We start from the raw sequence: 15,350 nt of genomic DNA on the forward strand, positions 1-15,350 counted from the left end.
TGAAGCACAAGAGCAGCCATAATAGTATTGGGCATCTGTCAATGCTTGATGGGCTGAATGGTCTCCTCCTGCTTCAATTTCTTAGGTTTTTGCACTGGGCAGAGAAATTGCTTTTGGATTCCTGATTTGAATTATTAGCATCTATCTTGTATTGATGGCACCTAGTTTTACTCTTCCCCCTTGGAGAGTTACCGCCTCTCTCTCCTAATCCACTCTATCAAAACCATCCTGGGTTTAAACATCCCATCATCCAGATTTATGTTCTTCCAGTTTGTCTTTGGCTTTAGTTCAGATTCGCTGTTTTGTTTTATTGCTAACAGTCTTTCTTGTGTTTGTAACTCTATGTGCCTCCTTTGCTGACCAACCTCTCAGCAAGCAACCTGGGACCCAATTCAAAAATTCAAGGTCATATCTTTGTGAGTTAATCTTGGCGTTGCACTATATGTTGTAGGTACCTGGTGCATAATGACTTGAGTGTAGCCTGAGTCTCGCCCGGGTACACCTCAGTTTCAGCTGAAACCTAACTGGGCCCCAGCAAAATATTTTGAAATTGACACTTATGAAGAGAACAAAAATGGAATCTACCTTTAAGCACGTCAGATTCTTAATCCTTCTTCGTAACCCACAAGAACAAAGACACTTTCAAATCTCTCCATGGCCCCTCTCTTTCCTATCTCTGTAATCCGTTCCAACTGCACAACCCTCCGCGATTTCTGCTCTCCTCTAATTTTGGCCATATGAACATCACCGATTATGATTGGACCACCAGTGGCAGCCATGCCATCAGTTGCCCTGGGCCTGGAGCTCTGAAATTCCTTCTCAAAACATCTTTGCCTCTCTACCCGATTTCCCCTCTTTAAACGTGTTTCTTGTAGCCTTGCTCCTTGGCCAACATTTTGGTCACCTGTCCGAATACCCATGAGGCTTGGTGTCAGATTTTTCTTTGTGACCCTCCAGTGAAGCACTTTGGGTCATTGCAATGTGTTAAAGGCGCTATGCAAATACAAGATGCTGCTGCTCTTAGTGATTGAGGCACCTGTTGCCTGCAGTCATTATTTATTAATGAATGGCAGCCACTCTCTGTGTGAATAGACCGGTCACCACCACTTAGTGAAGTTGGCAATACTACTTGTGTTTTCTATTTTTAATGGAGATTTCATTGTGACAAGTTATCCTTCCCATCACCGAGATTGAATGATTGTAGTCGGCACATCTTTGACAGTAACTTGACTTCCACAGAATGCAACAAAGCAGATCCTCCTGTCATTTGTCACAATAAATACAGAGAGTTTTCGTAGCTTTCAGCTGCTTGACTTTCTCCCTGTAAAAGCAGGGAATCGTGTAACAGGGAGAAAATCAAGTTACTAGCTTATTTCAATACTGCTGCCTACATATTGACAGCCTTTCCTCAAATTAAATTAATCAATCTTCGAAGGGTGAAACCAGGGTTAGGGGAAATTCCAGGATTTGTTGCCAATCACAACAGAAATGAGGTAACCAATTACTGGAAAAGATGAATTTCCCATCTCAGTTACCTTTCATTAATACTGTGAAAATATTAATGAATATTTCAATAATAATTGAAATATTTTACTTTTTAATAAAAGAGTTGTAAAGAGGAATGCATGGGGCCAAGGTAAATGAACTCAGCTCAAATGGGGGACACTATAAATGATGTTTTTTTTCTCTTTATTCTGTCATGTTTGTGAGTGTTACTGGTGAGTTCAGCATTTGATACCCATCCCTAAATGCCCTTAAACTGAGTGACTTGCTCCACTTCAGAGTTAACTGCCTTGCTGAGGATGTAAAGTCATGGGTAGGCCAAACTGGGTAAGGACAGCAAATTTCCCTTCCCTAAAAGGCATTGGTGAACTGTGTGGGTTCTTGCTGTAATTAATGGTAGTTGTCATGGTCATCATCACTATAACTGGCTTATAATGGTGAGATTTTAACCCATGTACTCTGTGTATTATCCTGGGCCTCTGATCATGAGTCCAATAACATTCCCAGTACGCCAACAGTGCCTCTGCTGTTAATGATGTACCTATGAATCGGTGGCCTCGAGCCTGGACATTCATTTAATAAATTGCATAATGTAAAGATGACACTACTCAGGTCAGGCCTGGACTGATTTTCTGTGTTATCATTGATATCTCCATAAACCATTCTCTGACTCTCTTTCAGTTTTATAGAGTCATAAAGTCATTCAGCATGAAAATAGACCTTTCCATCCAACTCATTCATGCTGACCAAGTTGCGCAAACTAAACTATTCCCCTTTCCTGTGTTTGGCCAATCTAAACTTTCCTAATCATGTACCTGTCCAAATGTCTTTTAAATGCTGTAACTGTACCCTCATCTAACACTTCCTCTGGTAGTTCATTCCACATACCAACCATCTTCTGTGTGAAAAAGTTGCACCTCAAGTGCCTTTTAAAACTTTCTCCTCTCATGTCAAAAACACCCCCTTAGTTTTGAACTCCCCCACCCTTAGGAAAAGACATTTGCTATTCACCTTATCCATGCCCCAAATGATTTTATAAACCTCTGTATGGTTGTCTGTCAGCCTCCTACGCTTCAGTGAAAATAAATCCAAGCCTATCCAGCCACCATTTATAACTCAAACACTCCAGTCCCAGCAAGATCCTTGTAAATATTTTCTAAACCCTCTCCAATTTAATAATATCCTTCCTGTAGCAGGCCATCCCAGAACTGTACACTGTATCAAAAAATGGCCTCACTAACATCCTGTACAAGCGCAATACGAAGTCCCAACTCCTATATTCAATCAGGAGACATCTCAAACCTAAGGGCATCATTCCATCAACACTGCCTGTGGAATCTCCCACATATCAAATAGGAGGACTGATACATCCACATCAATAGCCTCTCACACAAACAGTCAACACAAGTATTGAGGCTATAACCATCCAGCATTAGCTTTTTGGGTTGACGTGGATGTCAGATACCAGGCTCCTAAAGGTGATTGCTATTTCCCCAGCTCCCTCAGGGCAGATAGTCCAGAGGAGTATGGATGAAGGTCTTCAAGGTTGCAGAGCCAACGTGAAGATGAGACCATCATCCTGAACAAAATTAGATGGAGGCAGCATGTGTGCAAAGGACCCTGCATCTTCAGACCCAACAACAAAATTAAAAGGAAAAGTGAGGGTGGAGTAAAGAATGAGCCATGTCCCACATGAGAAATTCCCAAGGTGTCATAAAGTCTATAGATCCCGAATTAGCTTCATTAGCCACCTCTGGGTCTCACACCAGATGAGCATTCTCACCTGTGAGGGATTGTCAGTAGAAGTGGATCAGTGTATGGCAGAGAAGGGAAATGTCGGGTTACACTGGGTCTGATGAGCTGAGGTTTGGTTGGTGATGTTCTCTTTGAGGAACGCTGCAGCTAATATTGAGCTGTGTTCCTCACAGACATGCTACCTTGGTCAGAAAGCAGCCATGCTCCAGAAATGGCCACAGACACCCCTCTCTCCTTGAGAGAGAGACAAGAGTTTATATAGTTCTTTATCAGGCACAGGGCAGGACTAGGAGACAGAAACTCATTCTGGCACTGTACCCACACGTGGTCTGCCATTTTGCATCACACACTCGCCATCCAACCAACTGAACTAACCGACCCTAAAACTTTGGTTTAATTTGAATCAGAGGGATTGAATTCAGTTTGTGGTTGTGTAATAACAGAAGTAATTGCACTGGTGAATTTAAAGAATCTCAATTTGCTTTCGTTGCAGCGTGACCTGGATTTCAGCCTGCAGCTGGATTTCAGGGGCCAACTGTGCGAAGCCTCTCTCTCTCACGATTACAGAATGCGTTAAGTGCACTCTCCGATGGATCAAATGTATCTCAGATCTTAACATATCACATTGGAAGTGATTCTAGAATTATGAACATCAAAGACATGAAACCCTGCAGCTAATAACCTTCCTTCAGTACAAGAACATGCTGCTTGAGTAATAAGAACAGTCAGTTCTGCCATTTGGTTTCAAAGTGGTATTCTTCACTTAAACCAGTACCATACACCGTTGCGGGGACAATGAGTTCCAGTAAATGGAGATCAAAACTGTTGCTTTAAAGTATTTGTTTTAAGATCCTGGGCTCTGAAGCAGAAGGAAGCTCAGAATGTAGGCAAAGATTAACCTTTAAGTGAGATACTAATGGCTGTTTCACAACTGCTTGTAAGAAATGCTAGAATTATTTTTTGCCTGAACAAAAGTTCTGCTGAGATTAGCAAAAAATGTCCCCCTGCACTGTGCCCCTCCAGAAATTCAGTTCAACAATAAGTACATTTTCTTTAGTCCCAGTTGCTGAAGAAATAGTCTTGCACACATTCACCTTTTGATGCATTGCTAATTGATCTGTTCAGAGATTTTATTATACACCTCAAGTGTGAACCCAGATCTCGTGGCTCAGAGGTAGGGACAATACCAATGTACCACAAGAGCCCTGCTTTCATTGACACATGAAGTTTGGGCTGGTTTTGAGTTTGGATGGTTAATCCCGATCACGTCATTCCAAACCTCTCGACGCGAGCTTAACTTTTGAACTTTAAAGGGCGAGATGTTTACCTGAAGTATTTGCCGGAAGGTTCTGCTCATGCATTATTCACGTGACGAATGTAAATTACTTGGTAACTGATTAACTGTGAGTTGCAAAAATAGAATTCAATTAGCTTTTCATTTTCACATTTCTGTAAATGAACACAGTGAAGTTACAAGTCTTTGATTGAGATTGGTATCAAACTAAAGTAAGAAAATGTGGTTTGTGTTGCTGTGTGACCCAGTATTGAGCTTCGGATGGTATTGTGTTACAAACTAGTGATGACAGCGTGTGGCTAAACTGGAATATTTTTCAAAAAGATAAGCCTTCTCATTTAATGCTTGTTCTTTTACTACAATAATGATTAAATCATTTGTAAATTATTTCTTTTAGACTTGTTTTGTTTAAAAAAACTACCAAAATGTTTTTTTTTATGATAAATTCATCAATTCATCATTAAACTACAAATGCTCTTTCAAGTTTTCTTAGTTGGCATTTTTGAACCGTGGGGTACAGTTCTGTGCTGTCAGGAAGGGAGCTCTTGGATTTTAAGCTGAAGATAGTGAATTAAGGAATATTGTTTTAGATGTGGACTTTATTCAGTGTGTGGGTGGGATGGTGTCTAGGTGATGCTGTGATCAAGGCTTCGGAAGTCAAACGGGGTGGAATAATTTGGGGGAAAGGTCAACTCTGATGCTAACAGCACACCTCTTCAATGATGCCTATCTTTTCAAAGAAACCAATTCAAAAATGGCCCCCACCCTCTGTCCTGCTTGTCACTGCATTTTAGAACTTCTTGCACATTTTTTTGAAAAAAAAACCCAGCCTTTCCACATAATGACATACCTCCTCCAGACTTGAACCTACACCTCATAGCTCACAGGTAGGGATACTACACCACAGGGGTTTTCACCTCAGCATTTTAAACCTGGGAAGCTAACACCAGAACCAATGTTATCACTACTTACTCAGAGCATAGCTTAATATTCTAATAATGATGTGAAATTTTGTACCAGATATTTTCCAGTCAACCTGTTCGGAGATACCTATACAGCAGGTGAAACTTGAACCCAGATCTCCTGGCCCAGAAGTAAGGACATTACCACTCCACCAGAAGAGTCCTCTGCATTTATAAAAAAAAATTAACCTATTTTCCAAATCAATCTGTTCAGGGAAAGTATCACTCACCCCCGGAGCAGGTGGGACTAGAACACAGACCTCCTGGCCCAGATGTAAGGACACCACCACTCCACCAGAAGAGTCCTCTTCACAGCATTTGTTTTTTTGTTTAGAAAAAAGCTTAATCTATTTTCCTAACCAACTTGTTCAGGGATATTATCAGTCACCACTGGAGCAGGCAGGACTTGAACCCAGGCCTCTCAACCCAGGGGCAGGGGCACTACTACTCAGCCACAAAATGGCCCCAACTCCACAACATTTTATGGCAGGGAAGGTGGATTCAGATACTTAATTGCCCCTTAATTGTGACATTAGGAGCCTTGATAAGCCCAGGGGCAGCCAGCCAAGAGGCCATCTGACCGCCAGATTGTGGGGAAAGGATCATGTTATGAAGCTGTGGGTGAACTATACCTTTTTAGGAGAGTTAAAAGCTAGCAGTGACAGCATCAAGTGTTCTCAATAAGACACAATGTAACATGTGCTCCAGCTACTGGAGTACCTGGTTGCCTGGAAATGACAAAAAACAGATTTGAATTAGGCCAATCAGTTTAAAGTATACCCAACTCCAATCCAGTTTGAATGGAGTATATTGACAATCTTAAAAGCCAATGACACAATCCGATGCTCTGGGGTATAAGATTGGCGAAACATTGAACAGTTGGAAGGAGAACTGCCAAGCCCCAGTGGGTAAACAAACTGCCTGAAAAATAGCTCTCTTAAAAATACCTTTACCGATCAGTAACCTATGAAGCAGAAAATAAGACACAGGAAGATCCAAATAGAAGAACCGAAAGCTGCCTGATTTTGAGATAAAAAGTTTTCTTTTGTAAATCTTAACTGGGAATTTGATCTGACTAGTATTATAGAAGGGAAGGTAACAGATAGGTGAGAATAAGGAATTGTAAATAGTTGTTAGTTAATTATTCTCTGTTACACATTAAGAAATAACGTTGTTAATTTTTACTTGTTCTTGGCCACTCAATCTTTTACAGATTACTGCATGGGATAAATCCTCTGTGTTGCTGGTTTTAAATTAAGCAGGAGTGTTTACCCCGTGTTGTAACAATCAGTGGTGGGCAAGTAGTAGATAGGCACAGATATATTTTACCTGACCCCCACCCATCGGAAGGACGATGGTGGGGGCTGCAGATTGGAGCCTATGGTTCGAAGGCAGTGTTCCCATGTAGCACTGCAGGCTCTGCCTCAGTTTGCCACGTTAAACTGGAAAGCGAAGAGTGGAGTCTGGCAGGCCACCAGTGATTCACGAAGCAGTTCATCCAATCCTCCAATCAAAGCTCGTTTCTCAGAAGGTATCTGTGGTGGGCTGCTGCCCACGAGGCTAATCCAGTCATATGCATAATTGTCACAACACACTTACTTTCCAAAAATAAACACGCGGGAGAAAGGAACAGTGGACTGTACTGACAGGATAAGGCTCATGTGGAACAGCTAGACTCTTTACTGTGCTGTTAGGGAAAGGTATTTTGTTAAAACCTTTAAGTGTGAGGGTGAGTATATTAGGTGAGTATACTGTGGGAGGAGGGGGTGGAAGGGGTAGAATTTTTGGAGATGAGGGATTGGAGATGAGGGAAGAGGTGTAGCTTTCAGACATCACCCCTTTGACCCCCCCTCTTTGCTTTCGATGAGCCCCTGCACAATTGGCCAGTCAAATCATCCTGGTTTCCCATTCGGACTGGCCGTCTCACTTGCCAGGGCAAAGGTTAATCTGGGAGGTGCACAGCTGAGCCCCATAAGTGACCATTAATTGACCAACTAAGGGCCTTACGTGCTGGCGAGTTGAGAAAGCTATTTACACACCTTACCAAAATATGAATGAGTGAGATGGTGGGAAGGGAGTGAGTGTCCCTCCAAGGCCAACTTGACAGAGAGGGCAAAATTATTATGCCCTTCAGCAGCACCTTGGGATGATTGGGAGAGTAGCAGACTGGTTGTTAGACTAGCAATCCAAAAACTTGGCCTAATACGTTGGAGATGCAACTTCAAATCATCGACTGGGGAATTTTTAATTCAGTTGATTAATAAATCAGAAATAAAACGAAATCTCGTCAATGATCATAAACTCGATTGGATTGCTGTAATAAGTCAGCTGGTTCAATGATGCCCATTGGAGAAGTAAAGCCTGCTATTATACCCGGTCTGGCCCCTTCTTACCCGGTCTGGCCTACATGTAACTCCAGACTCAGAGCACTTGACACTGAACTGCCGTCTGAAATGGTCATCTCATATGCCATTCAGTTGTATCAAACCACTGCTGAAAATCAAAGCCACATGGACTGTAGCAGTTATGAAATGGACTGCCCTTCTCAAAGGCAAATAGAGTTGGGCAATGAATGCCCAGCAATACCCACATCTTAAGACCAAATAAATGTTAACAATGCTAAAGCAGCTATATCAATGCAAGCAACTGTTGTAGTAATTGCATACATGCAGTCATATTTACATACGCACACATCCTTGAACAATCATGTTTACACACACACACACACAAACACACACAAACTCATGTATGTGTTTTATGTGCACACTGACTGGCATTCCACTGGAGAGAAGACTTTTTATGAAAGAACAATGTGGGAGAATCTGTAATAGCTGTGCCCTTTCAGATGCTTGGTGACAATGCACCTCCTTGGAACCTACTGCACGAATCAATCCAAAACAAGACTTCGTACTCATTACTTATTTAAAACCACAACTTAGAATCGTAGAGATGTACAGGATGGAAACAGACCCTTCGGTCTAACCCGTCCATGCCGACCAGATATCCTAACCCAATCTAGTCCCATCTGCCAGCACCCGGCCCATATCCCTTCAAACCCTTCCTATTCATATACCCATCCAAATACCTTTTAAATGTTGCAATTGTACCAGGCTCCACCACGTCCTCTGCCAGCTCATTCCATACACGTACCACCCTCTGCGTGAAAAAGTTGCACCTTAGGTCTCTTTTATATCTTTCCCCTCTCACTCTAAACCTATGCCCTCTAGTTCTGGACTCCCCGACCACAGGGAAAAGACTTTGTCTATTCATCCTATCCATGCCCTCATAATTTTATAAACTTCTTATAAGGTCACCCCTCACCCTCCAAAGCTCCAGGGAAAACAGCCCCAGCCTGTTCAGCCTCTCCCTATAGCTCAAATCCTCCAACCCTGGCAACATCCTTGCAAATGTTTTCTGAACCCTTTCAAGTTTCACAACATCTTTCCGATAGGAAGACCAGAATTGCATGCAATATTCCAACAGTGGCCTAACCAATGACCTGTACAGCCGAAACATGACCTCCCAACTCCTGTACACAATACTCTGACCAATAAAGGAAAGCATACAGAACGTCTTCATCACTGTCCTATCTACCTGCAACTCCACTTTCAAGGAGCTATGAACCTGCACTCCAAGGTCTCTTTGTTCAGCAACACTCCCTCGGACCTTACCATTAAGTGTATAAGTCCTGCTAAGATTTGCTTTCCCAAAATGCAGCACCTCACATTTATCAAAATTAAACTTCATCTGCCACTTCTCAGCCCATTGGCCCATCTGATTAAGATCCTGTTGTAATCTGAGGTAACCTTCGTCACTGTCCACCACACCACCAATTTTGGTGTCATCTGTAAACTTACTAACCATACTTCTTATGCTTGCATCCAAATCATTGATATAAATGACGAAAAGTAGAGGACCCAACACAAATCCTTGTGCCACTCCACTGGTCACAGGCCTCCAGTCTGAAAAACAACCATCCACCACCACCTTCTGTCTTCTACCTTTGAGCCAGTTCTGTATCCACATAGCTAGTTCTCCCTGTATTCCGTGAGATCTAACCTTGCTAACCAGTCTCCCATATGGAACCTTGTCGAATCGACGTTTTGGACATGAGCCCTTCTTCAGGAATGGGCTCATGCCTGAAACGTCGATTCTCCTGCTCCTTGGATGCTGCCTGACCTGCTGCGCTTTTCCAGCAACACATTTTCAGCTCTGATCTCCAGCATCTGCAGTCCTCACTTTTTCTAGAACCTTGTCGAATGCCTTACTGAAGTCCATATAGATCACATCTACTGCTCTGTCCTCATCAATTCTCTTTGTGACTTCTTCAAAAAACTCAATCAAGTTTGTGAGACATGATTTCCCACGCACAAAGCCATGTTGACTATCCCTAATCAGTCCTTGCCTTTCCAAATACATGTACATCCTGTCCCTCAGGATTCCCTCCAATAACTTGCCCACTACTGACGTTAGGCTCACTGGCCTATAGTTCCCTGGCTTTTCCCTCGGGTGGAGGAGTCCAGAACTAGTCGGCACAGGTTTAGGATGAAAGGAGAAAGATATAAAAGGGACCTAAGGGGCAACGTTTTCACACAGAGGGTGGTGTGAGTATGGAATGAACTGTCAGAGGAAGTGGTAGAGGCTGGTATAATTGCAACATTTAAAAAGGCATTTGGATGGGTATATGAATAGGAAGAGCTTAGAGGGATATGGGCCAAGTGCTGGCAAATGGGACTAGATTAGGTTGGATATCTGGTCGGCATGGATGAGTTGGACTGAAAGGTCTGTTCCTGTGCTGTACATATCTATGACTCGCTAAGATTCAAGGTTCAGACTGCTCTCCTTCTCCCATCCTCTCTGAAAATCAAAAGAAAAATAGAGAATGTTTTAAAGATGCTGAGCTCATTAAATAGTTGAAGATTTAATTCTGTACAATTCTGACAAATGCAGGACTACTGAACTGAAGCCAGGATTCTGCACACCATGCTAAAATATTACTTTAATTTGGCACAAGATAGAATTCCCTGTTAGAACAGATACATGGAGACACTATGACAAGTCTAAAATGTTATTTTAGAAATATAAAATACTGTACATGACACTAAGCCAAGAATAGTTCTAACATGATAACATGCCAAGAAAAACTGGAACATGCCATAGACTCTACTTGTTGATCATGCTAAATAAGTATTATAAACCTCACACTTGTCTTCCTACCAGGATCTATAGATCCTCCTATAAAACATGTTTTTGTACATACAAGATGGAAATATCAAGAGTAAAAGGGCTTACTGCTGTAAACATTATAATTCCAGGAGGTTGTAGAGATAATGTTGACCTCCATTCTATAGTTCATACAACGTCAACCAAAATATTCATTGGAAGAATTGTAGTCTCTTAGAAATAGTCTAGTTAATTTGGTTCACTAATGACAATTTTAATCAGGCTAAATATTTTCTGGACATAAACCATAAGAATTGCCAATGCTGTAAATCAGAAACAGAAACAGAGGAAGGATCACTGGACGTAGAAGTGTTCATTCTGATCTGGTGGCTCAGTGGTTAGCACGGCTGCCTCACAGCGCCAGGGACTGGGTTCAATTCCGACATCAGGCAACTGTCCGTGTGAAGTTTGCACATTCTCTCAGTATCTGCGTGGGTTTCCTCTGGGTGCTCCGGTTTCCTCCCACAGTCCAAAGATGCGCAGGTTAGGTGAGTTGGCCATGCTAAATTGCCCGTAGTGTTAGGTGCATTAGTCAGGGGCAAATGTAGGGGGATGGGTCTGGGTGCATTGCTCTTCGGAGGTTCAGTGTGGACTTGTTGGGCCAAAGGACCTATTTCCACACTGTAGGGAATCTAATCTTATCTCTCTCCACAGATGCTGACAGACTGCTGACCTTTTCCAGTAATATTTGTTTTTGTGTGTGTAAACATCGTCTGGTGTTGATTTTACCTGCACAACCTCACAATATCCCACAGTTACTTTCAATAAAGTCAGCTTACAAATTACTTGGGAACTATCTTCAAAATGTTCTGTTGCATCATTGGATAGATTATTTGTGATAATGTCACTGGATTTAGTAATCCAGGGATTCAGGCACAGATTCAAATCGCACCTGATAAGCAGCACAGCACTGTGGCTCCATGGTTAGCACTGACGCCTCACAGCATCAAGGACCTGGGTTCGATTCCAACCTCAGGTAACTGTGTGGAGTTTGCACGTTCTCCATGTGTCTGCATGGTTTTTCTCTGGGTGCGCTGGTTTCCTCCCACAGTCCAACAGATGTGCAGCTTAGGTGAATTGGCCATGTTAAATTGCCCATAGTGTTCAGGGTTGTGTAGGTTAAGGGCATTAGTTATGGGAACTGTACAGTAATTGAGTAGGGGAATGGGTCTGGGTGGGATACTCTTTGGAGGGTCAATGTTAGTTGGGCCAAATAGCCTGTTCCACACTGTAGGGATTCTGTGAAAAACTGGTGGAATTCATAAATCCAAAAATTGAAAGCTAGTCTCAATGATGGTGACTGTGAAACGATCATCAGTTTTCCTGAAAAACCATCTGGCACCAATGCCCTTTAGGGAAGGAAATCTGTCATCCTTACCCAGTCTGGCCTACATGTGATCCAGATCTATGACAAAGTGATTAATGCTTGAGTAACCTTGTCAAATAATCTCGACAAGCTGTTAGTTCCAGAAGCAATCAGGAAAGGACAATACATACTGACCTTGCTGTCAGTGCCCATATCCTATGTGAGAATGAAAAAACAATTATCTTTCCCAAGCTTGCTTGTTATACCCTCTCTGCTATTGAGTTTCTTCTATCTTCATACTAAAACACCGGGTTTTTCCTTTGCATTTCCAGAAGCTGAATGTATAGAATTTAACACATTTCACAGATTTCTCAGCCTAGTCTCCAAGACTCTCCAACACAAACAGAAGCTGTGACAGATATTTAAGGGGTACAGGACTCAACCAGACAAAATACAAATTCAAAGTTCCAAGGCTCCTTTCACTTTGTGCAATAACTGGATTAAATTATAAACTCCTACTGCATCCAGTTTGTCACTTACCATCAGCTACTGTTTAAATGGTCCCATTGTATTTGCTGGAGGAGTTTAGAATCCCCAATCTCAAACAAGCCGCACATTTCTTAAATGGCATCACATTAGCTGAAGGATCTAATGATCAAGTTGCCAGCTGACACATCAACTGAAATTCAATTTGTGTTTCTCGTTCAGATGTTCTCTACAATATCCTGCAGTGAGATGTAAATAGCACAAAGTGTGTTCCTCTCAGGTAACACAAAGGCTCCTCTGGTGATTGGATGTGACAAATGCTCCTCATTATTTTGAGCAGCAAGTTTTCTGTTTGGGAGAATCTTCACACAGCTCAACAATCTTCTCCTTTTCCTTATCTTCGAGTTCCTTCAGAAGTCTGAATAAACAGATCAAATAAATGTCTGTCAGAGTATCAGAAAAGACGTGGGCTGCAAGTTCAAAAAGATTTAGTACTTTCAGAAAATATAAACAAGGAATCTCATAATAAGTCAATGCCGCTGCAGTCCTGTGATTGCTGCTTCACAGATATGAAGAAATAACTGGAAAGGGAGCAGAGATGATTAATGTTTTGAAATGCAGAAACGTACAGCATGCGAACTCACTGATTTTATCCTGGTCAAAACCTTATCAATGCTGGCAGCTCTGTATTGGGATACAGGAAAGGGCAATGGAGATCAGGAAGTTACTGGTAAGGAAACTAATAAATAAAATACTTACAATAATTAGAGCAGATAAAGTCATAAAGTAACCCTTATGAGCAATCAGAATTGAACAGAGAAAATTCTCGGCTTGTGTCCATCTTTGACCCCCACATGAGTGAGAGAGAGAGAGAGAAGAGAGAGAGGAGAGAGAGCGAGAGAGAGAAAGAGAGCGAGAGAGAGAGGGAAAGAAAGAGAGAGAGAGAGAAAGGAAGAAAGAGAGAGAGAGAGAAAGGAAGAAAGAGAGAGAGAGAGAGAGAGAGAGAGAGAGAAAGGAAGAAAGAGAGAGAGAGAGAGAGAGAGAGAAAGGAAGAAAGAGAGAGAGAGAGAGAGAGAAAGAGAGACACTTGCTTATTTCTCCATGTCAGTAACATACAAATTAGAAGTTGAAGTACATCCTTTGGCCCCTCAAGCCTGCTCCACCATTCTATAATGTAAACAACAAATGCTGGAGATCACAGCGAGTCAGGCAGCATCCATAGCGAGCAAGCTAACAGTTCAAGTCTAGATGACTTCATCAGAGCTGATATGAAGTATGGAGGGGACATCATTTATGCCATAGTTAGGGGGTAGTGTGTGTAGAGTGCTGGGGAAGAAAACATGTTGATAGTTCAGATTAGATCAGATTAAGTGATTGGAATGTCTATTCTGATCACTTAATCCGAACAATCAACACCTTTTCTCCCCTAGCACTCCACCCTCCCCCTCCCCACCACTGCATAAATGCTGCCCCCTCCACACTTTACATCAGCTCTGATGAAGAGTCATCTAGACTTGAAAGGTTAGCTTGCTGACTCTCCATGGAAGCTGCCTGACCTGTTATGATCTCTAGCAGCTTTTGTTTTCAGTACAAATTCCAGCATCTGCAGTAATTTGCTCCTCTAAGATGTGTTTGCATTCCAAATTGCACATTCCCATCTACCCCAATAACCCATGACTCCACTCCCAAAGAAACAATCTCTCCAGCTCCATTATAAAATGTTGAATGACTCCTCTTACACCGCCTTATGAGGCAGAGAGTTCCCAAGGAAACCATGTTACCCTTCTTCATTGGCGTTTATAACATCCTGATGGTCTTGACAAGATGGACGTGGAAAGGATGTTTCCTGTCATGAGTGAGTCCAGAAACAGGAGACATTGTTTTAAAATTAGAGTTTCTCCTCATCTCTGTTGGAAAAGGACAACTTCTAATTTTAAAAGTGTCTCCTGTTTCTGGACTCACTCATGACAGGAAGCATCCTTTCCACGTACATCTTGTCAAGACCATCAGGATGTTATAAACTCCAATCAAGAAGGGTAACATGGTGGCTCAGTGATTAGCACTACTGCCTCACAGCACCAGGGACTCAGGTTTGATTCCACCCTTGGGTGACTGTCTGTGTGGAGTTTGCACATTCTCCCCTTGTCTGCGTGGGCTTCCTCCAGATGCTCTGGTTTCCTTGCAAAAATGTGTAGGTTAGGTGGATAAGCCATGGGAAATGCAGGGATAGGATAGAGAGTGGGATGCTCTTTGGAGGCTCAATGTAGGCTGCATGTCCTGCTTCCACATTGTAGAGATTCTATGTCGAAAAGTGTGGCACTAGAAAAGCACAGCAGGTCAGGCAGCATCTGAGGAGCAGGAGATTTGACATTTTGGTCTTATGAAGGGCTTATGCCAGAAATGTTGGCTCTCCTGCTCCTCAGATGCTGCCCGACCCGCTGAAATGTTCCAACACCACACTTTTCAACTCTGATCTCCAGCATCTGCAGTCCTCTCTTTCTCCCTGTAGAGATTCTATGTTTGTCCATTCTGAGTTTACAAGGACAGCTTTTGTTTGATTTACTAATTGAAAGGATGAGTTTGTGTGAGTCATGAGTAACTGTGACGGAGGAGGGATAGTGGAGAAGTCCTTTAACTAGGAACTCAATGTGAATGGCAGCCATAATCAGCCCAGTGCCAGAGTTCAGCAGCAGTAACACATGGTCTCCCTCATGTGCACCGTCAGGGAGTTGTCATTCTGAATAATAGCATCTATAGAGTGGAAACTTCGGTCTCAGATACAGCCATCAGCACTGTCTCTTCATTATCACTCGCTAAATGT

The 15,350-nt window shown here is 42.4% G+C and overlaps 2 protein-coding genes across 5 annotated transcripts in view; one reads left to right on the forward strand and one right to left on the reverse strand.

Annotated features, from left to right (window-relative positions):
- prmt8b (protein arginine methyltransferase 8b) overlaps nt 1-5,029 on the forward strand; it is a 62,369-nt gene extending 57,340 nt beyond the window's left edge. For both annotated transcript variants that reach the window (XM_043709828.2, XM_087996895.1), the window contains one exon: nt 3,752-5,029. In XM_043709828.2, coding sequence (XP_043565763.2) covers nt 3,752-3,835 — 84 coding nt within the window. In that variant the 3' untranslated portion in view covers nt 3,836-5,029. The remainder of the gene's footprint in view (nt 1-3,751) is intronic.
- Nucleotides 5,030-10,495: 5,466 nt separating this feature from the next.
- cracr2aa (calcium release activated channel regulator 2Aa) overlaps nt 10,496-15,350 on the reverse strand; it is a 101,764-nt gene continuing 96,909 nt past the window's right edge. For all 3 annotated transcript variants that reach the window (XM_043708892.2, XM_087997083.1, XM_087997084.1), the window contains one exon: nt 10,496-12,947. In XM_043708892.2, coding sequence (XP_043564827.2) covers nt 12,857-12,947 — 91 coding nt within the window. In that variant the 3' untranslated portion in view covers nt 10,496-12,856. The remainder of the gene's footprint in view (nt 12,948-15,350) is intronic.

The sequence above is a fragment of the Chiloscyllium plagiosum genome, unplaced genomic scaffold (genome assembly GCF_037043375.1).
Source record: "Chiloscyllium plagiosum isolate Xiang-an unplaced genomic scaffold, Cpla_swu_hap1 HiC_scaffold_19, whole genome shotgun sequence".
Lineage (NCBI taxonomy): Eukaryota > Metazoa > Chordata > Chondrichthyes > Orectolobiformes > Hemiscylliidae > Chiloscyllium > Chiloscyllium plagiosum.